Source organism: Corapipo altera, unplaced genomic scaffold (genome assembly GCF_003945725.1).
Source record: "Corapipo altera isolate COAL_440 unplaced genomic scaffold, ASM394572v1 61286, whole genome shotgun sequence".
NCBI classification, from domain to species: domain Eukaryota; kingdom Metazoa; phylum Chordata; class Aves; order Passeriformes; family Pipridae; genus Corapipo; species Corapipo altera.
Window position 1 is genome coordinate 5,001,861 of NW_020884907.1, and position 25,600 is coordinate 5,027,460.

General features: G+C 39.1%; 1 protein-coding gene across 1 annotated transcript in view; it reads left to right on the forward strand.

Moving 5' to 3' along the window:
* Positions 1 to 18,115, forward strand: part of PGGT1B (protein geranylgeranyltransferase type I subunit beta) — a 36,230-nt gene extending 18,115 nt beyond the window's left edge. The window contains 7 exon segments of the mRNA XM_027652608.1: positions 7,244 to 7,395; positions 8,808 to 8,940; positions 14,051 to 14,096; positions 15,749 to 15,933; positions 16,196 to 16,304; positions 17,401 to 17,535; positions 17,538 to 18,115. Of these exon segments, the coding sequence (XP_027508409.1) occupies positions 7,244 to 7,395; positions 8,808 to 8,940; positions 14,051 to 14,096; positions 15,749 to 15,933; positions 16,196 to 16,304; positions 17,401 to 17,535; positions 17,538 to 17,581 (804 nt within the window). The 3' untranslated portion in view covers positions 17,582 to 18,115.
* Positions 18,116 to 25,600: the final 7,485 nt, after the last annotated feature.

Sequence of the window (25,600 nt, forward strand, 5' to 3'; positions counted from 1 at the left end):
ATGGAATTGCAGCTAGATGATCTTTCCCTTCCAACCCAGGACATTCTGTGATCCTACAAAATGGGAAATGGGAAGGTCTTGCAGAATAGTTTTGAAACAAGTAAAGAGATTACCATAGCACGGGCACCTAAAATTAGAGTCTAGGTACTGTGTTCACCACTGGACTGTAAGTTTTACTCAAATTGGCTAAATCAACTGTAATCATGCACTTCAGTCATTATGATGTGAAAACCACACCTCTGCACTTTAGGCTACCCATCTCCAAGTGAAGACAGCTACCCACTGAACATCTGCAATAAACTTAAAATACACTGTACCTTTAAATCAAAGCAGGCAAAAGATTGTCCAATAGCTATTATGTACACATGTATTTAGAAATTAGATTAGTGAATACTTATGTATTTTGAAAGTATAATTATGCTTCTTGGCTGTAACCAGGTGTACTGGTTTTGTAGATTTACCATCCAGCACCCATCTCTGTGCAGACATGTCAAAAAGAATTAACTCTATGTGTGGATTGGCTCCTTGCACACTGCATAAAAGAATCCTTTCTTGGAACAGCAGTGCCAGGTGTGAGAAGAAAGTTTTTGAAAGTGGGACTCTGCTTGTGCAGATGTATGTTTATTAGTGTTTGAAGAGATCTTTGCCATGCTTTTGCAGCAGAGAGAATTTCTTAGCTCTCTCTGCAATAGTTGGCAGGAATTTCTGGTGCCCATGAGTTATGTTTAATTAGCAGTTCTAAATAATATGGTAGGGAACACTGCTGTGTCACTGAACCATTTTTAAAAGCTTCCCCTCACCTTGCATCTTTTAGTGTTAACTCTTTTAAGGAAGGCTCAGATTATGGAAACCATGATGGTAATGCCAATAGAACTAGAACTTGTTACTCCATCTCTGAGATCCAAGTAAATTTGTTTCCTGTGAGACTTACAAACTAATTACCATGAAGAAAGAAATGTATAGAGAACACACCCTGGCCATATCCCCTTTTGTTGTCTTCTCAGAGTATGTGTGCGTCAGTGCGTTAGCTCAGATCAGTAGAGAGCACTTTATAAAAGCAATTTCTTGTGCTTGCTCCAAAAGAGCAAGACTGGGCTCCTTTTAAATGAAACTGAGCCAGACAGTGCACTCCAGATGAACTTCCCCATTAGCAGTCCTTGCTCTTCCTGTTAAAGGAGAAGCCACTGCTTGAGCATTCTTGCACCATTCAAGGAGACACACACACACTCCACCCAAGACTTTAGGTGCCAGTACTGGAGTCCTTCCGCAGTGGGCAGCCCCAGGGAGCTGATGGGTGCCCCTTTTGACTTCTTGCTTGCACACACATGTACTCTCAGATGTGCTTCTGTCTTCTTCAGGCTGAACCCTGGGCTTCCTATAGCAGAGTCTCAACCATTGGATTTATAAAAATTAAATAATTTAAGAGAGTGGTACAGCAGCAGGTCAGCTCAAGATGGGTACCTCTGGAAAGGGACCCAGAACAAGGAAATCCATGGGGAATTATACCTTACAACTTACACATCTGCCTCTCATTCATCCTTCACCTACCTTGCACGCACCCCTTGGTCTGATGGTAATTTTTGGTCTGGGATCTTATAACAGCTTTTTGGGTTTGTTTTTGTCCATGCAGACAGGCTGCTCTTGTTGAGTTGCAGTTTCTGCAATTGATAACACAGCAGTGTGTTATCAATATTGTTATCATAAAAAGCCAAAACACTGTACCAGCTACTATGAAAATTTCTATGAAAATTAACATTGTATCAGCTGAAAGCACATCTAGGTGTAGTTTCAAAGCTTGCTGCCTGAGGCTTTATCCAGCTGCTCATACTAAGCAAGTAAAGGTAAGCAAACAACAACATCATAAATCACAGTATCATAACTCTGTATGACACACTCTAGTTAAAATTTACTTAATTTATGCTAAACAACTAGTATCTCTCAACACTACCCTCCAGACCCACTCCTGTTGTGTTATTCCTTCATGCAAACATAACTATACTGGATCAAGTGTATTTCTGGTTGTTCAAGTGTTTAACACACGCCTCTGCAGTTTAACAAGTTTGTTGTTGCTAGTTTTTGAGATGTAACTTCTACCATTTCAAATAACTTCATTCTGTTTATCTGTGTTCTTGGCCTATGAATCTGAGCTGCTGGCAACCATCGTTTTTGGTATTTAGGCTGACAGTTTGCTTAGTTGCGGCTGTCACTTCAGTCAGCAGCATCTATGAGGCAGAAATAGATAGATTTAACTGAAAGTATTTTTTCTTCATAATACAGAACTTAAAAGTTAACTTAATTTTACCAAACCTGATCATCTGCTTTGACTATGCTGTCTTTGATAAGATTTCTACGCAATCGCTGAATTACTTTGTTCTTTGTAGCAGAGGCAGTCTAGCAATACTTCCTCCCACCCATGCAAATTTTAGACATCTTGGCAGTTACCTCATGAAACCTTTGAGATCTGCTGTAATTTTTTGCATTTGGGGAATCCACTCTAGTCCTGTTTTGTGATACCAGATTGTCACAGGACCAGTTACTACAAATTTTAGGAATTTTCAATTTTATGCAAAATTTGGGTTTTTTGTTTTGGAGGGTTTTTTTTTGTCTGAAATATCCAATTGTCCTGATTGTTGTCCCCTCAAAGACATCCTATTATGTGGGCTCTGTGCATAAGTGTGTGAAGGTACAACATAAAATGTTATAAGTAGTATCACAGTGATCTTGCAATAATTACATGGAACCTAGAAGATAAAGTACATTCCAGTAGACTTAAAAGTTTAAGAGTATATTATTCTTATGGTGAATACTGTTTTAATTTTTTCTAAAATCATGTGTGGAGAACAAAGATCTGCTAGGCTCTCCAAACTTTCCAAAATCCTACAGTAATTACACATCTGAAACATCATGTTGGCCTCTATGTCATACAGTAATTCCTGTATAATCTCTACTTCGTGCTGATCCTCCTGTGTTTAATTTGATTTTATGGAAATATTGACTGTATTTGTTAGGATTTTTGGGCCTAACCCAGAGTTGTCAAGACGTTGGATGCATACCAGTATGTTGGACCCTCTGTAGTGTCCCCTGGCTTTTTTAGTAATTACTTATCAAGATACCTAGCAGTATACCAATTTATCATATAAAGATTTTAATTACTTACCACATGATAATCCTATGATAAGAGAAAACTACTAGTAGCAAAGGCAGTTTTGTGACTTACGAGTAGCTGTTCTTGAACGCTGACACCATCTCCCTGATTCCCCGCAAAACAACATTACAACCCATCTATCCTAGCAGTCTTTTCTGCATAAGGATTTGTTTGGTATTCAAGGACAGAAGTGAGTGACAGCACTAATGTAGCTGTGGACTTCACGATTGCATGTACAGGCAGCAGACACTACTGTTTGCTTTATATGTATCATACCGGTATCATTTGTGTTCTTTATTAAAAATACCAGACTTGCAAAATTTTACACAGCTCAGGTGTTTCTGAAAACCTCTGTCTGGAAAAGCAGTGTGCTACTGCTACATTTTGAAATATTTGCGTAGGGAGCAAGTACAGATAGATATGTTGTCCAGGTGCTGTCGTGAATGATGCAATTTGTTAGAGAAGGAATGGTGTTGTGTTTTGTGAACATACAGTATATGTGCTTATAACACTTTGTCTGCAGCCTATTTTTTGCTGCAGCAACTAGTGGTGTAAAAGAAATGCTAAAATAAAGAATTTGCTAAAAAGTAAGGGCTCAGTTGTTTAAACATATTTGTAGGCTACTAAGGCTTTAAAAGCAATGTAAAATTAGCATGTATATAGAAAAGTAGAATAAAAATATCTAGTGAAGTGGTAATTTTCAGTTACTTTATGTAGACAATGTGAAAAGATTGTCATTTAGAGGAGAACGTTGTTTGACAACTGTAGATGTCTTAGAAAATTTCCTGAATAGTCAGGCGTATTTCTTTTAGTTAAAACATTTGAGTAGACTTTTTATAAATATGATTTTAAAAAGCAAGTCTCAATATACTTCTGTAAACCTTCCTTGCTTAGTGAGTGTAGTCTTCCTGTGGAAATAAGATATTCAAATGTAAAGGCAAACTCTTCCACTGTACGTATTACTGTTCAGTTATTCCTGATGTCAGTATTTATTCGGAGATGAACTGCCTATAAGTGTGTGAACAGCCATGGTGAACAGTTAACGTTGATTCACAGGCTCAGTGTATTTGTTTGAAATCAACAGAGGCATCTTCTGCATTTCCCTTGCTTTAGGTTAGTCCAAGGAGGAAGCAATCAAGTGCTCCTCTGATTCTACTTTAACTTAAATTATGTAGATGTTTGAAAGCTAAATTTTCTTCATAGTTGCTGATGGGAACTGCTGGGACATTTTGTAAGCAGTTGGTCCTAATATCTGATAACCTTTCCATGGATTTTTACTGCCTAGTGTGTGTCTTTTATTTCATTTGACAAAAACTGTGAGAAGCTTTAGGGGTAGAGCTGGGACATTGAGAATCCTTTTAGGGAGAGAACCGGTTCAAATTTGGCTTTTTAGAATAGAGAATTGCTTTGCTTAAAAGTAAATTAATCAGTTTCATTGAACTAAATAGTTCTATGTGTTGGCAAATTTGTATCACCCTATATGTCTGTATGTTTGGGAGCAGAATTTTAGATTTGAAATAAGTTAATGCGTCACAAGGGTGAAGCTGCTTACAATAAAATTTTTAAGGTGAAGGTATTCTGAAAAGAAATTTTTTGGTACTGTTTGTTTTAAAAAACCTAAAATTGCTATGGTAGGCCAACTTGTTCCTTCTGGGATTAGACCCTGTCATCCATTCAAGATAGAAAAATGCATTTCATTACTGCAGTAGCTTTTTCTAAGCTGTTTAAGGGCACAGCTGTTCTCCATTTGTGGGGTGCTCCATGGGGAAGTCTGTCTGGAACTGGTGCACCCCTCCTACGAGGAAAGGGTGAGAGAGCTGGGACTGTTTAGCCTGGAGAAGGTCTAGGGGTTTCTCATGAATGTGTAGAAATACCTGAAGGAAGGGTGCAAGGAGGATGGAGGCAAGCTCTTTCCAGTGGTGCCCAGTGACAGGCACACACTAGAATACAGGGAAGCTTCCTCTAAACACCCAGAAACAGTGTCACTGTGAGGGTGACCAGGCATTAGCAAGGTTGCCCAGGGAGCTGGTGGAATATCCATTCTTGGAGGTGTTCAGAAGCCATCTGGATGCCTGGGTGCCCAGCTGTAGGTGACAGTACTTGAACAGGAGGTTGGGCCAGACAAACACCAGAGCTCCTGCAGCCTCTGCCACTCTGTGGTTGTGTGTGTGACTGGGGGATGTGCAGGATAGGAGACAGCAATGTGGGCACTGGCAGCACAGGGAATGGAGTGGGAGCTGCTGAGATTTGTGCCCCCTTGTCATCACAGGGTCCAGGAGTAGAAATGAAGGAGAAAAGGTGCAGCTCTCACTTAAGTCTCTTGTTTTTCTCTGTTCCATAGCTTTTCCAGTACTGCTGCAGTCATTTCACCTCATTTTCTGCCTTGATACCTTAAGACCCTTTTAGGTTTTTTTTGGCTTTGCTAATTTTTATAAGCTTTATATGTAATTATAGTAGAAGTAGATTTTAGAAGCAGCTATATTGTATTCCTCACCCTTTAGCACCCTTTAGTTTACACATTTCTCAACCCTCTTACCTCATTCCATTCTCCTATATCAATCCTACCCCTGAATTCAGTAGAAATGTTTAGTCTCTTGTCAAGGCAAGACCTATGCTGTTTAGAGAACACACATATCTTGGCCTGAACAACAGAACAGAGTCAAGAACTGTTGTTCTTGACTGACCGTGTACCTTTGTGCTCTGAGGATGATGAGAGTGATGAAGAGGGAGTCCCGAAATACACCCTAAACTCAATTCCCAGGGGATGGGCCCAGGGTGGACCAGAGCAAAGGCTACGGGGTGGGCAAAACTTGGATTGGTCAAGCAGTATTATAAAATGTAACATCTCAGGCACAGCCAGTGCACGTCCTGTAACATCTGTGCCTTGGCACAAATTAAACCCTTTCCTTATCTCACCCTCAGTTAACTGCTCCTGGGTTTTTTTCTTAGCATCAGCTAGCTGGCATCAGCCTCGCTTTCCCAACTGTGTTTGATTCCCTAGTGTGAGAGCAGTCCCTTGCTGTCTAGTGGGTAATTATTTTTCTTCCAGTTTCCTATTAGAAACAAAGCTTTTTGGCTTTGGAAGTAAGCATGACTTTCCTGAAAAATACCAACTACACGTAACATAATATTAAATTCAGTTTTATACTGGTTTTTATTTAGAATTTTTTAGAATTACTTGCAAAATAAAAATGGCAACTGATTAGGCAGTAATGCCAGTAATATAATGATTTAAAAATGTCTCTACTACTCAGTATTGAAATAGCTTTTATCCTGTTTAAAATAGTTGTCTTCCAGTTGCTCCAAACTGAACCATCCCAAGTATCCACAGGCATCTTGTTACACGTAGTGTCTGTTTTCATGAAGTCGTACAGTTCAAGATGTGCCTGTAAAATACCAGAAAGACAGATAATAGTTATAGCACGGTAGTATCAATCCCCTGCCCATTTCTGTGATTTGTATTGTGTGACTAGTCAGCACTTAACTCTCATTTTAGCTTCTCAATTGCCATTCAATGATCCTTGTGGGTCCCTTCAACACAGTGTATTCTATATTCCTCTGATTATTTGGTATGTAAATACTTTGTTTAAGCTCTGATTATTGTGTTAAAATAGACATGAAAGCAGATGAGTAGCTAATTTGGTATTACTTCAATTGATAGAGAGATTACTAATAATCTCTCATATTGCTTTGTACTTGTAGATCATTAGGTTGTAAAATCTTTGCTGAGGGGACCTCCAGAGGTTTGGCTATTTAACAGTGCTTACCCAGCTGCCAGGAAGCTAATGCCCAGTGTTGTGTCAGGATAAACTTAGGTACAGTTGAGGGCTTCCCATCTTTTTGCTTAACTGTTGCATAAATATAACTCGTGGCAGAGCTTCTTCCAAAGCTTCCTTCTGACCAAGTGTTTACAAGGGTAACAGAGCTTAGCAGTAGCTTCGCTCGATGAGGAAAGCTGAGCAGTATGCCTTCAGTTTAACCATAATGAGTCAAGGGAAAAGAAATTTGTTTACCCCTTAATTGGAAAAAAAAAAGCTTGACTGTAGTAGAAGGCGTTGTGATGTTTCAATATCTTTGATTTTTTCCTGTTTTTTCTAGGGTCCAGGTGTATCTCATCCCTATGATAGCGGGCACATAGCAATGACTTACACAGGTCTATCGTGTCTGGTTATTCTTGGAGATGATTTAAGTCGAGTAAATAAAGATGCCATACTGACAGGACTGAGAGCTCTCCAGCTGGAGGATGGAAGGTAAAAGATATTTTATAGTCTGCAACTCTCTGGATGGTTAATAGTAAGCCACATGTGGGAGGAAACATAAGAAACACATTTTTTATGGAAGTAGCTATATAATCTTTTTGTTCTATTAGAAACAATATCAGTCACAATACACATGCCAGTGCATGTGCTGACTTCTTGCAAATAGTTGTCATCAAAGTATATTAACTAGCTCTTTGAACCAGAGGCTTGTCAGGCAGCAAGAAACAGTTGAAGATTATTTATTGTCACAGGTAATTCAACTTTTTACCTATTTCTGTTTATCATAGAATCATTTAGGTTAGAAAGGACTTCTGATATCATGAAGTCCAACCATTAACCCAGCACTGCCAAGTCCAGCACTAAACCATGTCCCTAAGCACCACATCTGTAGGTATTTTAAATACCTCCAGGGATGGTGACTACCTCACTTTCCTGGGCAGCCTGTTTTGGTGAAGAAATTTTTCCAAATACACAATCTAAACTTCCCTGGTACAACTTGTGTCCATTTCCTCTGTCCCACTTGGGAGAAGAGTCCAACCCTCACCTTGCCACAACCTCCTTTCAGGTAGTTGTAGAGGGTGATAAGTCTCCCCTGAGTGTTCTTTTCTCCAGGTTGACTGCTACAAGTTCCCTCAGCTGCTCGTCATCAGACTTGTGCTCCCTTGCCCTTCTCTGGACACACTCCAGCACCTCAGTGTCTTTCTTGTAGTGAGGGGCCAAAACTGAACACAGGATTTGAGGTGCAGCCTCACCAGTGCTGAGAACAGCGAGGCGGTCACTGTCATGACCCTGCTGGCCACTTTCTTATACAAGTATCCAAATCATAGCATCCATCATCATTTTAAGAGTTTCTGAGATTGTGCCAAAATAACCCAGATACAATAATTTTAAAATTTTCATGGAGTTTGAAAAGGTTATAACCATAAGAAATGAAAAACTGAATTGAAGGCTATTTTCACCATTTTTGTTAGTATTAGCAATTACATTTACACATACATTGGAAACTGATCCTGAAGATAAAATCAGGAAAGAAAGCTTTGTGAGCTATTAGGATTCCTAGGAAGGCAAAAAATTCTGCCCAAAACAGTAAATGTCAAAATGTTTACTCATATATCAGTATATGCTATAAAGGGTATGAATGAATAAAGAAAGACCAGTGTCATTACATTGCTGGAAATAGTCACCCAGGCCCTGAAATGTTAGTAGTTCTATTCATTTTCCTTGGCTTAGAGTCACGTCTTCTAAAAAGAAAATCTAGCATAGCTTTGGGTTATATTTATGAGACTACTGTAAATAGAAGTAACTAATCTTTAAAGGAAACACAGTGCAATTCTATGAGCTGCTTTTCGTATTTTTTAGTGTAACAGGCAACACAGTGTCTAAGACAGAAATGTTTCTTTCAGTTTCTGTGCTGTGCTGGAAGGAAGTGAGAATGATATGAGGTTTGTGTACTGTGCTTCCTGTATCTGCTACATGCTCGATAACTGGTCAGGCATGGATATGAAGAAAGCTATAGACTACATCAGAAGAAGTATGGTGAGTATTCGCAAAATGTTATTTCTTTCAACAGTTTAACATTTAGAGCTTTATTTCTTAATTATGGCTAAGAAATCTCTTTTTCCAAATTTATGTGTTATGGTAATTCCTTTATTTCCTCTTCCTGCTTCAGCAAGTTGAAATTGACAAAGTACATTGGTTTTTTTGCATTTGTATTTTCATTGTAATGGGTGTGCTATCAAGATAATTTTATTTGGTGTGTTTGTTCACTTCAAATTAAATCTTTTAAAAATATATAAAATCATTAAAAAATTTAAAGCAAGTTTTTGAAAACTGAGGCCTGATGTTCCTGTAACTTAGAAAAAGTATATAAAGCACTGTATCAATAAAATCCTCACATTTCATTGAGCTGTAGGCCTGATTTTTAAAAGATACACAGATTTAAAGGAAAAACTAATTATTGACATCAGTTCATACTTAATAAGTGTTTCCAATTACGCACTTCATTATTTATTTATTAGCTATTTGGAATGAAGGAAAATACACATGATTATATCTGTGTGCTATCTGTTCATATTTGGTTGGAGTAAAGGAGTTTTTCCCTTTTTTTCCCACCGTGATATTTCATTAGTTTAATTGAGTTTCATTTTCCAAGATTAAAATAAATTTTGTTTAAAGAAGCTAAGCAAGCTTGAAAACTGCAGTTCCTTGAATGTGTGGAAACATGTAGTAAACTCTTTCGGTCCACAAAAAAGACCCAAACTTATAACAACATACAACTTCTGCTGTAAATAAGTAGTTGCTGCCAGCAGTGAGATTGTAAAATTTATGTGAGAAACAAGTCTAAAAAAGGCCTAGTTTCCTGCTTCATACCCAATTGGTTTTTATTTCTTGTTTATTTTTAAAGGAGGTAGTTGGATGCCTAAGTTTTTTTTACTGTACATCACAGGCTTTCTGACACACTGCCATGGACTTGGACGGACCAAGGGGATCAAGGCCAGGGCTCAGTCATAGAAGCATATGGACCTGCAGTCTGTTCACACTCTAGTAGCACATTTTACCTGCCTTTTGCCTCTGTTTTCTTTTGCTTGTTCTTCCTCAGTCTGCTTTGATACTCCCTTTCTCACCATCGATCCTTTCCCTAGACACCCCATATTAAATTATTCACACTCCTGCATTCCCCAGGGAACACTCCATAATACTATATAATCCTGCAATTTTCTTCCCCTGCATCCCGTAAGAGCCCCATTACCCCGGTGGGTGGTAACTCACCTTAGTAGCAGAGGTTCCCAGGATGAGAATATCCCTGCCGAATACTCTTGGTGTGTTTCACCTGGGGACAGTGATTTATCCATTCTCCTTTCACAGTCTGAGGGAGGAGCCAAGGCAGAGTGCTAGCTTTTACTGATTAGGTCAGGAGGATTTTTCCTCCTCTGATCCTTTCTGGACCTTTGTATTTACTGAGTTTAGCCTTTAGTCAAATAGCTTAGAAGAAATCGAATAGGAGAATCAAATACTAAGAAAGAACAGAAAACGAAAGAGCACAATCCTCATTTTGTAGTTCTGTACATCACGTTGACTGTTAGTTAGCATTTTGAGCATTTGAGTGCAGTTTTGGTCCCAAAAGATAAGATGGAACTGTACAGGGTACGAAGAAAGTTAATTGAACTGTGAAAGTATGATCCAGCTTGTGTAAAAGGAGCATTTAATATACTAGGACTCTTTACTCTGGAAATAAGATTGTTAAGTGCAGTGTGACAGAGCTATGTGAAGAAGTAAGTAGCACTGAAAAGACGAAAGGAGGAGGAAGCAACTCTTTCTTTCTAAGACAAAGCTAGAGAGTATCATATAAGGCCATAAATAGAGCAGGCAAGTGGAGATTCTTTGAAAGTTTGGAGCTTTGAAATGGCACTGGAGATTTACTGTCTACAGCTATCTTGAACCAAATTTATGCTTTGCTTCTAGAACTTAGCATTAATCCTTATACCTGCAAATTCCAGTTGTTGTGTACCTATTGGGATAATTGATACCAGTTAAAATAATAGCTAAATAACAATTAAAATAATTGAAGCCTGAACAGAGTATGACTTCTTGGAAGGGCTTGTACTAATACTTCATTTGACCAGTGATGTAAAACCGAAGACTGGGCATGGTCAAAGTTGAGAAGCTACTATGGCTTATCATGAAGATTGTGTCTTTTCCTGGCTGTCTCAGAGAGTAACTTATAGAGATCCTATCAACAGCGTTCTGTAGACAGCAGTAATCTTAGCACGTACAAATGTGTGACGAGATGCTGTATTTTTGTCCGGGTTCACTGTGATTTGGTAAGTTGACTATACACTTTGTTCAGTAGGACTTTTTTAAAACCATTGGTGTGCTGTTAATTCACTCTAGGGTTGATGTGCACGTGTGCACCAGTTTCATCTGTGTTTTCTTGGTTTGGACTGCTTGGTCAGACAGTGTTTCAGTGCATTAATTCAGTTGCGAGGTGTCTGCTACTTCTAGGAAACTACACACAACCTTTGCCTCCTGCTTAGTCACGCTTAGAGCTAAAGATGTGTCTGAAGAAGACTCAGACATTCAGGGATTCAGACATTCATTGTGAAAATCATTTCACAGCAGTGATTGTTCCTTCCTTTCATTCATCTCTTTTCACCACTCTCCTTGAGATGTATTCCAGTTCAATTACTTCTCATATGACCACAGTATTTCTGAAAGTGTATCTCATAAATAAATACAATGAATGTGAAATGTGGCATCCACGAATGTAAGCTCGATTTCTCCCATTAAGATTTTGTAGATGATGCTAAAAATAATCTATGTATAGAACAATTCAAAGGAAATTCTATTTGAGATTATATCATTTGTTACTCATTGTGTAGCTAACTATGCAGTGCATATAGGTATAGACTCTATTGCAAATGCTTATTCCTGTTTTGCTACAATATCACCTCGTTCTGTCACTTTCATTAATTATAGAACAAAAGAGATTGCCTTGCTCAGTAGTAAACTGCTTTGATAGAAAGGTTTGGTTTTGATTTACTGTTCTATGTCATCACTTGCACATAAATGAAGCATATGACAGTTGACAGAACTTTTTCCAGTTTTCCAGATTGGCATACATGTGAAGTGCAACTAATATGGACTGAGAGTAGCATGGCTGGTTAAACACAGTAATCTTTGTAATAAGGTGGTGAATTTTTTAGCTTATTCTTTGAAATTTATTCCCTTCCATGATGCAGCATAAGAATTGTGACAGATACAATTCAATACAGCTGAAAGAGGGAGCATGTTTGTGTAGTTAGGCATATCAAGAACAGCAGAAGATTGGTACATTAAACAAGATTTAAAATATTAAAAAGAATTGAGTCTTTATACAGAATGGATAGCCTTGTTATTGCTTGACTAAAAAGTGTTTATGCAATGCTGATCACAGAAATAATTCTAGACCAGTTTTATTGTCAGTAAAATAGTTGAATTTCAATCACACAATTTTTATCAGTACAGGTTGATTTGTCTTTTATGTTCAAAAGTCAGGTATATCACTGAAATTTTACATTACTTCTAGAGACTCTATAATACTGCTTTTTGCAACATTACTTGTTTTTTTTTAAAGTAGAGATATTGCAAGAAGCTTTAAGTATAGCATCTGTTTGTGCCAGTATCGTAGAGTCTCCTTGAAATGCAATCATATTAGTCTGTTGATATAATTAAGCTGGTTGTGAAACTTTCAGACTTTGAAGCAAAGATTTGCTTCAAATCCCAACTGGATTTACACGTTTTCTGAGGATAGTATTTAATTATGCAGTTTTCATGTTGCAGTAACCCAGAGCCTCTCTTGCATAGCTTTTTGATTTTTTTCAGAAGGACAAAGAAATAAAAGTATTTCCCTAGTTTTTTAATGCACACAAGTCCTCGAAAAACAGCTGCTGCCTGTAAATAAATAAGTTAAGCCAAAGGTCAACTATTGTCGATTAGAATTTCAAGCTAATTGAACAGCCCAGTATAGTAGACTGCCTGGGATACACTCATAACAGCTTTTTTCCGGAGCTAATTACTTTGTCATAGGTAAAGCAAACCACCTCCCCTTAAAATTGCTGTTTGTAGAGTTAATTAGCTTTGCCAGCATAGCTTTGCTAATCAACTTGCCTTTGCGTAGCAATTAATGGGTCTGTGGAGTGTGGTAGAACATTTGCATTGCTTTCTCAAAAGGCAGTGCCTAAGAGGTCACACCGTGTGCTTTAACATTCAGATATTCATGGGGATTGCTTAAAATTAACTGGTTCAAATTTTAGAAAGTCAAGCTACAGCTTGAAGTGTATGTGTCAGATGTTAGTCTTTTTAGTTGGTTAAACTTGCAGCAACAACTCAAAAACTGAGCAATGTAGTTTTAATCTAACGTCTTTGTCTGTTTCTGTTTCCTTTTTTCTTCTCAATGTCAGCTTTAAAAGCAGATCTACAAAACAATCCTTAAGTAATTCCTAAAGGCATGATAGGTCCTGTAGCCATTCTTTGGTTAGGACTACAGGAGTCATTAGTGGTTTGTCAAGGAGTCCTGTATCTACTAGCCACTGTTGAGTGTTTTGGAGAAAACCTGAGAAATTCATAGTCAGTAGAGGGGATGGGGGAAAGATTTTATCTTACTGCTTCTGGTTCCCTCCCCCTTATTTTTTTTGAAGTCTGATATATTTGCTTCTTACTAAAGCACTTCTTGGATTTGAGTATTGTACACACAGTAGTACCTTGAATTTTTGCATGTTAGCCAACTCTCGGGTTAGAGACAAATTTTGTTTTGATTACATACCCATTTTTTCTTTATAAGGACAAAAAATGGGTTTGGGTTTTTCTTTAATGGTTATCTGCATCACATGCTTTTACTTTTTGGCAAAGATGTGTTTACCCATTTTCAGACTTTTAACATACGTCACAACTAAAATTAATTCCATGGAAGTCATAAAAGCTGCCTACATTAAAATAGGTCTGATTTTTTAACTGCTTGGGGCCAAGAGCTTTTGGAGGTCCAGAATTTAATCAGGTTAAATGGTGCTTATGATCTGATGACAATTTTGCTAGTAAACTAAGAAATTACAATGTCTGTGAAAATGATGTGGTACTAAACCAACTGGTGTTTGGGGTTTTTTTTCTTCAGTCTTATGATAACGGCCTGGCCCAGGGAGCTGGACTGGAATCTCATGGTAAGAATGTTAAAATGTTCTAAACCTGTTTTTAAGACTGGGATTGAAAATGCTGTAAGAGGTGCAGAGTATACCTTTCCTTCTTTTCTGATTTTGAGGAAGTGGGACAAGGAGGAGCAAATCCAAAACATGCCTCTGAATATGACGTCTTCTTCCCTTAGTTCCAGCCTAATATCAGAACAGATGGACTCTTAATATATCAACTCCATTAATTTTACCTCATTAATGTTTTATTGAAAGGTGTTGTCTGTGGTTCTCATCTCTTGCTGACAGATCAAACTTTTTCCACACGTGCCATTGGTACTCTGTGGATTTTATCTGCAAGAGATTTTGTGCAATGCACCTGATGATCTCCAGTTTCAACAGCTATTAGTAACATTTCCTCTCATAGGTCACAGCATCTGTTGTCAGCTCAAATCTTGAAGCAGCAGTTAGTTTTTGTGGACAGGTGGTAGTTCTGAAGATAGGAATCTCCAAGAGACTGCTTTTTTTAGCAAAATGTTTCTATACCATGAAGTAGTGGTCTACTTGTGACAAAGAAACTATTGACTTTTATATGAGTGATACTAAATCTAGTGCTGTGGTCTATTGGACTAGGTGGAGATTGGTCAAAGGTTGGACTCAATGATCTTGGAGGTCTTTTCCAACCTGAGTGATTCTATGATTCTATCAGATGTTTGCTATCTTTATCCTTATTATTGAGCTTTGATAGGATTTCATCTATTTTCTTCCTGCAGAATCGATAAAACTGAAAGACTTAAATTATATCCCTACATATTAAAAAAATTGGTCAACTAAATTTCTGTAGAGTGCTAGTGATAACAGATAGCATTATGTCAGCAGCCTTCTCTTGCATCAGAATGAACATGACCTTAGAGCTCCTGGAGTCTTCCAGGACCAGGATAGTGTGAGGAACTTTGGGCCCCAAATCATCTGTCAACAGCTTATTTATGGTCCCTCCCAGCCTCTAATTTTATCATATCAAGGAATAAACTCAGAAGTGTAGATGGGCTTTAAAAAGTGATGATCGTGCTACAAAAACAAAGAACATGAGTTTCTCTTCTAATTCCCAATTTTACCATGGAGTTTCCTTGACAGCATAAAATTCCTTAGAAGCACAATTTGTATATATTACAAACATGAGAGTCCAGGAGTCTTTTTACAGTATTAACTATGCTCTTTAATTTTTTTTTTGGTTTCTGCTCACCAGGCACTTCTGTCTGTTTATGTCCTCTGGGGGATTGTATCTGAGACTGGCTTTGGCATCTCTGCTTCTCTCTGATTGCTGGCATCCCAATAGCTTTCTTTTTTAAGTTACATATGAAGAAATGTTTCTGTTGCAATGCAATTTACTTATTTCTGGACTACTCCGTAATGTAAATTGCACAGCATTGAGAGAAAAAACAGCTTTAAGAAAATTATTTCACACTTATTTGTGCAAGATCTGGGTTGAGGGTATTTTTTCCTCTTTGACATACCTGATGAACTAAAGTGTTCTATCTATTTGGATTTTAAACTTAACATTTTCATACTCCTAAAAATCCATTGATTTAATTGTTAACACCTTAGTTAAAGTTCTGACTGAGATCATACAGTCTTTGGTGAAAATCTGGGTATCAAAGCATTGCAAATACAAGATTCTCTTTTCACAGGTGGCTCTACATTTTGTGGTATTGCATCGCTGTGTTTGATGGGTAAACTGGAAGAAGTTTTTTCAGAAAAAGAACTGAACAGAATAAGAAGATGGTGTATAATGAGACAACAGAATGGCTACCATGGACGACCCAACAAACCTGTAGACACTTGCTATTCCTTCTGGGTGGGAGCAACATTGAAGGTAGCATGCAGAACAGCTACAGGATAGTTATTGACTTGCTTTGATTTCTTTAAGTATCATTTTCTCTATTGAAAGAGTTAGATATTTAACACAAATGCACCGATGATTATAAAGATCTTTCATCTTGCAAAAAGGCAGGAAATGGAGGTTTACCAGATTACTGCTTTCTCTGCTGTCACTGTTTACCTCTAAAATAAGCGCTATATTTTAGTATTAAAAACATACTAAGATTTAGTATATTACTGTTATGGTCTAATTTCAGCTCTTGAACATATTCCAATATACAAATTTTGAGAAAAACCGAAATTACATCCTGTCAACTCAAGATCGCCTTGTTGGTGGATTTGCCAAGTGGCCAGATAGCCATCCAGGTAAAATTACTTTTAAATATTATGGTGAGTATGTTCTAAGCTAAAAATACATTGCAGCAGTCAAAAATCGGAGAGGAAAAAAGGAAGTTATCTCCTAAAAAAAAAAAAAAAAAAAAAAAAAAAGGGGCAAAAATCCCTCAAAATATAATGAGAATTTCATGATTGAAATGGAAGGAGGGAGGTATAGTTCAGTTTCTTCATCAGAAGGATTGTTAAGCACTGGAACAGGCTGCCTAGGGAAATGGAGTCACCATCCCTGGAGGTTTTTAGAAGATATGTTGATTTGTTGATTTGGCACTTAGGGACATGGGTTAGTGCTGGACTTGGCAGTGTTAGGTTAAGGGCTGGACTCTGATCACAGAGGTCTTTTTCTAAATGATTCTGTGGTCGTTTTAGTCAAATATGAATTTACTGACACCTCACAGATTAATATATGTTGAGAATTTGCAAGAGGCGCATGAAGTTTACATCTTCTTTCCATTTTAGCCTATGATTCCATGGGCAGATAATCCAGTCTAATAGTTTGCTGCTACCCAGAGGAGGCAGATTTGGCAAGCTGTAGTGCTGGTGTAAAGTGGGCAGCAGGAGCAACATAGAACAAGAAATGGTGGCAGTGGATCAAGTTGCATGAATTCCTATCCTTAGGGTATTCTGTCAGGAAGGAGTGAAGCTAGGAAAAGTAATTACTTCTTTCATTCCTCTAAATCTTACTATTGGCAGCTACTGGCACTAATTTTAGTGTTTCAGTAGTTCATAATAGTTCAGCTGTTCATAAAATTATCAGCCAAAAATGCTTTCATGAAAAAAATTTGTTTTCTGGACTGGAGTTGTTTCCAGATGCTTAAATTCTTTGGCCATGGCACTCAGAAAAAGTAAAGTAGCGGTGCAAGTAGTTATAAAACAAAACTAGACACTAGTTCATGCTCATTCTGCTTTGGACAGAAACTGATTTCTTCTGTCAAAACTCAGATTTAAAATATAGCACCTGATTATTTGTTTTCCTTGGATGTAATTGTTCAGGGGTGTTTGAATATAGGAACATTTGGCTGTTACAGCCTGAGGTAATTTTATTTTTCCTTTTCTGTCCTTCTTTCAGATGCTTTACATGCCTACTTTGGGATCTGTGGTTTGTCATTAATTGGAGAATCTGGTATTTGCAAAGTTCATCCTGCCCTGAATGTAAGCACAAGAACCTCAGAGCGCCTTCACCACCTTCATCAGATCTGGAAAACACGGACTTTAAACAGTGTTCAGACAACACACACTTCTTTATGTGACTGATTTAGACTTGAATTTAGTTCTGGTAGCATAATTGTAGCCCAGGGTTAAAAGCCATGTATAACCAATGTGCTCTTTTAAGTGCTGGAGTCATACAATCAGATCTGTGTTGCTGGCATCACTTCAGTAGGGAGTTGCCTTCAGCAGGTTATTCTGCATTGTGAAAAAAGGAGATATTTTGATTATATAGAAGTTTGTCACCGCAGACTGTAAATGGCTTTTCAAATGGCTTTACTTCTAAGAAATCCCTTGAGGCGTTTAAACTTCATTTCAAGTTTATTTTTTTAGATTTGTGCATACTGTGTCAAAATATATAATGGGGAAATATTTTCAAAATCTGTTTACATATCATGCAGTATAGCACAGAACCTTGGAGTTCTTTATGATCTTACTATTTGACATATTTTGGCTAGAGAATCTCCCGTATTAAGTCTCAGTTAAAAATTACCTTTTATCATAAACTTTCAGATTCCATAAACTTTCTTCTAAAAAAAAAAATGAATTAAATAAAAATAAAATTATTTTATTCAATATACTGGACTTTTAATGTTGTGTGGCCTTACTAAATGGATTTCATAATTCTTCTGAGTAGTTTTTACACAATTGCAGTGCATTGTTAGCCAAACAAAGAGTTCTCATCTGAAATAGTTTCTTCATGTGAAATTCAGTAAGAGTGTGCCATATTGATGTGTGTCAATAAGAGATACTCGACACAGTCTTTTGGAAGTGTACCTGTGTGCAAGAGTAGCATTAGAACCTGTTTCCAAAGACAAGCCTTTGCAATACATTAAAATTGTAAAACTGCACTCTGGTGACTTTTTCATATATATTTCTCTCCTAGTGTGAAGTAATACCAAGTTTCGTAACCATTCTGTGTAAAGAGCGAAACACTGGGCTTTAAAGTAAGCAGCAGTGGTGTACTGTTAGAGTGATGTTGAACATTCTCATTTAGTAGTGGTGCTTTACTTTGTATGCGTGAAGTGCTGTTCAGAATTGAAGGAAGTAACCTTGCAGCTGATGCATTTTTGGCCAGTCAGTTTGTGCATTTCCAGCATTCAGTAGACACCAGGATGTCTTTCTGCTTGCCAGTTGTTAGGGCACATTCTTTTTTCTATAGGACTTCCAAACACAGACAACTGAAGACTTCTGAAAACAGATTAAGTACGCCATTTACCACTGCTGAGCCCAAAGAGACAGAATATAGACCCTTTTAGTCAGCAGAAAGAGCTTCAGGGATAACCATTGTCCTGATTCTGCAATGCGAGGCAAGTGAAAAGGGTAGCATAGTTGTACTTCTGTCACACATGTCAGAGACATCCAATAAGCATCAGGCTACCAGAACAATCCCAGTGTCCAATCCTATAGCAGCCTTCCTACCTAAATAAATAGTTTTTATTTCTATAGCAGATTAGTTTGCATGGCAGCATTGGGAACTGCTTGGAAAAGTAGAGGAGGAGCAGGGGGCAGTAAAATACATGATCTGGACATGTCCCAGTGGACACTTCCCTTGGAGGAGGAGAGGCTACATGGCTGTAAAAACTAAGTTGGGAGCGGTGAAACCAAGAGAACTGTGGGGCTGGTACTGCAGAGGGGGAATGATGTGCTTGAGTAGGACTGGTGCAGAGTAAGAGAAATGAAAACTGGGAGATAGGAAGGGTGGAGGCAAGAGAAAACTAGAGAAGGGAATGTGGAGTAAGAATGAAACCATACTGCTGGAAAGGATTTGAGCTGCCTAGGTTAAGATTAAGGGAGCAAGAGCAAAAGAGAGATACTGACTCAAGCAACATGAGGGAGGAATCAAAGGAGGACAGATCTTGGGGATTGGTTTTATTTCCCACATGCTGAGATGACCAGAAGTTCAGCTACAAATAAAAAGAAGTAGTAAGATACATAAAAGAGGGGAACTACCAGGCTGGGAGCTCGCTACAATGGTTCTTGTGGGAATCCTGTTTTCCTGGAGAGGATTAGTGGGATGTTGGTCAGGAGGGACTGAAGTAGCTTTCCTGAACAGAAGACTCTCAGATCGGAGCGGTTACCTTAGCTGAAAACCCATTTAAAATGAAACAAATCTTGGAGTAAAAATTGTTCAAAACAGCACGGTATTTGTTTGTCTTGACATCAGATGGTGGCCACAAGTTGAATCATGGTAGGGTGGGGTGGAACATGGTGTAGTTACAATGAAGATGAGGTGAACCATCTACAAGTTTTTTCGCATTTACTGCATTCCCTGTTAGAGGAAGTAGCTTTGAATTTCAGAAGAGTTGAATAAGATACTCTTAGGCTCTACTGGGAAACAGCCCAAATATTGATTCTTACTTAGCTTCATGAGGAATTATGTACTTGATTATTGTGGGGCAAATCCATACTTGCAAAATTCTAAATTATGGTTCCTGAGCTTCCGTGTCTGTGACCAGGTTCTCATCTGTGAGGGACATCGGAGTAGAGAAGCAGAAATAAGGGCTAACAGTGAAAAATCACATTATGTGAGCAAGAATTTCAATTCTCATGGCAAGTTATTTAACAGTGTTCTGCTTCAAAAAGCAGCTAATAATTCTTGCTTTGTTTTCTATATCTGTAAGCTATCTTGAGTTGTTTACATGGGTTTTACCTTTTAATCTCCTTGGCCCACAGTTATTCTACAACTCCTTTTTTTTTTTTTTCCCAAGTAAAGAACAGTATCTTTTCAGGCTGAATGTTGACATCAGTTACCCTTTTCTTAAAGGTTGCACGAGGCGTATTTGTTTTGCATTAACTCCCAGAGTTTGAATGAAGCCAACAAAATGTGTATTACGTTAATTGGTTTGAAATCTTTAATCTTTTTAGGTTGACAAAAATCTGTATTAACAACCAACGCTCTATGCATGATTTGACATTTTTAGTGCCCCAGCTGATGTCAGGCAGACAAATGATGAACATGGAATGTTCCTACAGGGCAGACATTTTGATTCTGACTGTGTATTGAATTGCCTCTACCATTTTTGTGGTTTATCATGTCTTCTGACTAGAAAAATGTTAAATGATAAATCAGTGGACAACAGTTTCACAGATAAGAAGTCCACGACCTAAAATCTGTCTTAAAATGGATATGTCCAAATGCAACTAAAACTTACATGTGAACTGTGAAGCTTAAATGTAGCTAGAAAAAGCAAAGCAGTGATTACTGCCCAGCTCCAATAATTTGTGTTAACCACAGCTTTACATTGCTGAGGCTGAACCTAAGAAATAAATAAATTATATACCATGTGCTTAAGAATGTAAAACCTCTTGGCTATCAGGGCTTGGATTACGTAGAGCAGCTGTATTGCGCTGCCACAGCCTTTTAATGTTCTTGCATTGGTGGTCTATAGGAGACCCCCTGCCTAATTTCTCCTGTTCATTGAGAATGTATTTATAAAGTTGTTGCCTTATATAATCCTCAGAAGCACTCAAAGCTTGCTGGTGTTGGCTCAGGCTGACAAATGTATGAGTGCCCCTATCCTATCTGAAAGACTCGCAACCTACTTCTGTGGCTCTAGCTTTGAAATGGTGTATTCAACAAAGGAAGTTAAAAGTATCCTTTCAATAGGATCTGAAGATTGAGGGTTTAAAAAATGTTATTAAGGCTTTCACACGAACTTGATTTGTACATAGGTGCTGGCAGATGTGATAACACCATTTTGGAAGACTGTTGTTAAGTATGTTCATATTTATGAACTTTTCATCTTAATAATTGTTTTTCTAAATGGAACAATTATCAGGTGTTAACAAGTAAATTAGGCATTACAGAAATACCTAAAATATGTATGCTGAAGCACCTATTAAGAGTACCTTGCTCCATGCCTAAATGTGCTGTAATAAGGTAAAAGACAACTTGAGAGGAGCTGAAGAAGCTGCATCAAATATGCTGTTCTCCGTGGATGCCAATAACAAAAGTAAATACCCCATGGAAATTGTAGAGTTCCCTGAAAAATGCATTTCACCTTTGTACTGAGGCAGCCATTCAGTGTAAGTTTGCCTAGTGCAAAAGGGAAGAAGCAATGATTTCCAGAGTCAGAGGCTTTGTGGAGACTCCATCTCCTTGCATTTTGGAGGAACCTTGCTATCGGTGTCCCTGTGGAGGTAGAAAACATGTCAAGACATGAGGAGAGAGACCCCTGGTAGGAAGATGCTATTGCTGCAACTAAAATATAAAACATTTCCAAAATTCATCAGTTGAATGAGACTATTGGTGTCTTAAGGTTAGTGTTAGATACTGTGGTGATTCTCAAAAGCTCTTGCTATTGCAGGTAGAGACTACTTAAGTTTTCCTCACTTTAGTAAGCACAGGGTAAAAAAGAAGAGTGTCTCAACATCTTTATACTAAATGGTTATTAAATTACTCCACTGAGTGGTTTATAGTGTGTCACAGATTTATACTTTCAGTTCACCATTTTAAAGCTTTTGTCTTCCTGATCTCTGTTTGCCTGATTAGTTTCTGGATTCAATAAAGATCAATGAACTGTTGGGAAACTGAGGGAAAAGTATAATTCCTTGTGAGCTGTAACTCTGGTGATGTCATTTTTTGCAAGTTACGTGTTCTGGGTGAGGAACTGACTTCTCAAGGGCGCAGAAAATTACAACCTCCAAAGGTTTTTAAGCTGAACTCACCTACAGCAGCAAACCCTCACACTACTGCTTTATTTTTGAAGCACTGGCAAAGCACCTTGTTTGATAACTACATTGTGAGACATCATAGAATCATGGAATGGTTTGGGTTGGAAGGGACTTGAAAGATCGTCTAGTTGCAACTCTTCTGCCATGGGTATAGGCACCCTTCACTGGACCAGGTTGCTCAAATCCCCAGCCAGCCTGCCCTTGAACACTTCCAGGGATGGGGCATCCACAGCTTCTCTGGGCAACCTATTCCAGTGCCTCACCATCCTCAGAGTGGAGAATTTTTTCCTAGTATGTAATCTAAACCTACCCTGTTTCAGTTTAAATCCATTCCCCCTTGTTCTGTCACTACATGCCCTTGTCAAATGTCCCTCTCCTGCTTTCTTGTGGGCTCCCTTAAGGTACTGGAAGGTGCTATAAGGTCTCCCTGGAGCCTTGTCCTTCCCAGGCTGAACATCCCCCTCTCAGCCTGTCTTCATAGGAGGGATGTTCCACCCCTCCGATGAGTTTTTTGGTCCTCCTTTGGACCTGCTCCAACAGGTCCATGTCCTTCCTATGCTGAGGATCCCAGAGCTGGACACAGCACTTCAGATGAGATCTCACCCGAGTGGAGTAGAGGGGCAGAATAACCTCCCTCAATCTGCTGGCCATGCTGCTTTTCATATGGCCCAGGACATGATTGGTTCTCTGGGCTGCAAGTGCACATTGCTGGGTCATGTCCAGCCTCTCATCTACCAGAACCACCAAGTCCTTCTTGGCAGGACTACTCTCAATCCATTCTCTTCCCAGCCTGTACTTGTGCTTGGGATTGCCCTGACCCAGGAGCAAGACCTTGCACTTGGCCTTGTTGAACTTTATAAGGTTTGCACAGGCCCACCTCTCAAGCCTGTCCAGGGACCTGGATGACATCCTTCTCCTCCAGCGTGTTGGCAGCACCACTCAGCTTGGTGCAGTTAGTCCCACTGTCCATGTCGCCCACAAAGATGTTAAACAGTGCCAGTCCCAACAGTGACCCCTGAGAAGGGCCACTCATCACTACTTGGACATTGAACTGTTGACCACAACTTTTCTGAGTGAGACCATCCAGGCCATTCCTTATCCATCAGGTGGTCCACCCTTTCCAATTTAGAGACAAGGATGTTGTGTGGGATAGTGTCAAGGGCACAAATCCAGGTATGTGATATCAGTTGCTCTTCTCACAACAACCAGTGTAAGCCCATTTTAGAAGGCCACCAGAATTGTCAGGCACACTTTGCCAGCAGTGAAGCCGTAAGAAATCACCAACTTATTTTCCACATGCCCTAGCATAGTTTCTAGGAGGATCTGCTCCATGATCCTGCTTTGCACCAAGGTGAGACTGATGTCTCTTAAAATGTCTGTGTGTTGATACAGGCTCTGTATTGGGACAGGACAGAAATGGCCATTGTTACTGAAGAACAAGTAGGATTCTGAGGAAGGAAACAGTCCTGACTCACAATTAAAAGGGGAAGTCCATCAAGGAAGAGAAAACTCTGAGAACCATCTGCAACCTCTCACTTCAAGAATTTAGAAATGTGCATAGGAGAGGAAATGTTTGTGGGTAGAGAAGGAGCTTTCAACTTACCAAATTAGGTTTTTTATATTAAACTCACAAATGTAAGAAGGGAGATATTCCCTGTGTTTTGACAGTTTTAGTCAGGTATGCTTGTGAAGATGGCTTCCATGTTAACTTGTAAAAAGATGATAACCAGGCTCTGGTAAAAGGACCAGGAGCGATGTGTGCACCATTCAATCAACTGCCCTGCATGCTCACAGTCTGAGAGAGCATGGAGGCTTTCATGACGCTCCTTCTACAGCATCCCCAGGTTTCCATCCAACTGTCCCCATCTTCTTTTTGTTCCCTGTGGCTCTACCTCACCCTGGGAGGGAGGACCCCACTTTATCCTTTTGTGTGAAATCTGCAAAAGGATAATTTGAAATGAAGATGACAACTTGAGGTGAAAATGACAGAATAGAAGTCAAGGCAAGTTCTCTGTTGTTCATCACCCTTCCTGAGTGCATGTAGGACAGGAGTGATGCTTATGCTGCCTAGAAAGGTAAATATGCAAGATTGCTGTTGAAATTGCATGCTGCCTTTCATTAGTTTTAAGGTTTCCCTAAGCACAGAGCTATATTTATTTGCTGTCGTGCTGTCCAGGAGCCTTCATTTAACAACCACCTTCAAATTATGGCCACTAAAATAGGCTCATTTTACAGAATTACATTTTAATCTTTGTCAATCTTCATACTGCTTATTATATGCCTTAAAGCCTCCTTTAAACTTAGAATCATTTTGAAGAAGCATCATATGGAAAGGTATCATATGTGTAAACATATTGTCCAGGGAGCATTTGTCAGGGGGGCTCTTTCACAGCATGTCAGACTAACAACTGTCGGGAATGGCATGGGGACAGTTTGTTTGTCCTGCCTTGGGGCTCTTTGGTGGGCCCTGGTGACTCCTGGACTGTTTCTTGCAGTTCTTTAGTTCCACTCTAACATTTTAGTTTTTTTAACACCACTCCCCACTACACTCGACACCACCACACCCACCCACCCCCTCCTCTGCCTTTACATTCTTAAATTAAGGAAAGTTTTGCTGGTGGGTCAGTTTAACACAGAACCATTCTGCAAGGCACACAGATGGGAAGTGGGACGAGGGGAATGGTTCTATAAATAGCACAAAAATACTTTAGAGAAAATGAGAAATCTTAGACAGATTGGGTATATTTGCACCCTGGTCTGTATGCTCATACTTGACAGATCAACTGTCCTTGGGAGGTGCTGGCTGTCCAGCGTCCTTCCAAGGTATCCTCTGAAATATGCAGTTCTCTGGTGAGGCTGAGGAGAGGAGTCTGCTAGAGAGGTGTGTTGGTGAGGCTTTCCAACACAGGCACCGGGCTCTTCTGTATTTTTGTATATGGCTCTATATATAACACCCTGTGTACGGCCAGAGTGAGTCTGTGGAGCAGTGATAACATGTGCCCCCTGTGACTTCCCGGTTTCTATAGATAGCTTCTTCCACAGATCATGCAAACTGCCGCTACCACCAAACTTTTCTGGTGGCTCCATGCCTTGATATCTGTTTTCAGCATAAAAAACCCTCCCGCCTGAAGCAACTTCCTTCTACAGAATGAGGAGCTGCTGGTACAAGTGAGGACTGTGGTAGCTGGCATCTAAAGGGAAGCTGCCAATGATGTTAAAAAAGTGAACTTCCCTGGCTATAAGACAAGCCTTGTCTCTTTCCCTTCTGCTGCCCCTGGATTATCCTAGCCTTTATTAAACACAGGAATGAGGGAACAGCAGAGGCACATGTTTACTCTGCCCAGGATGCACACTTCGCTGCTGAGGGGTGTTGCCAGCTCTGAGTA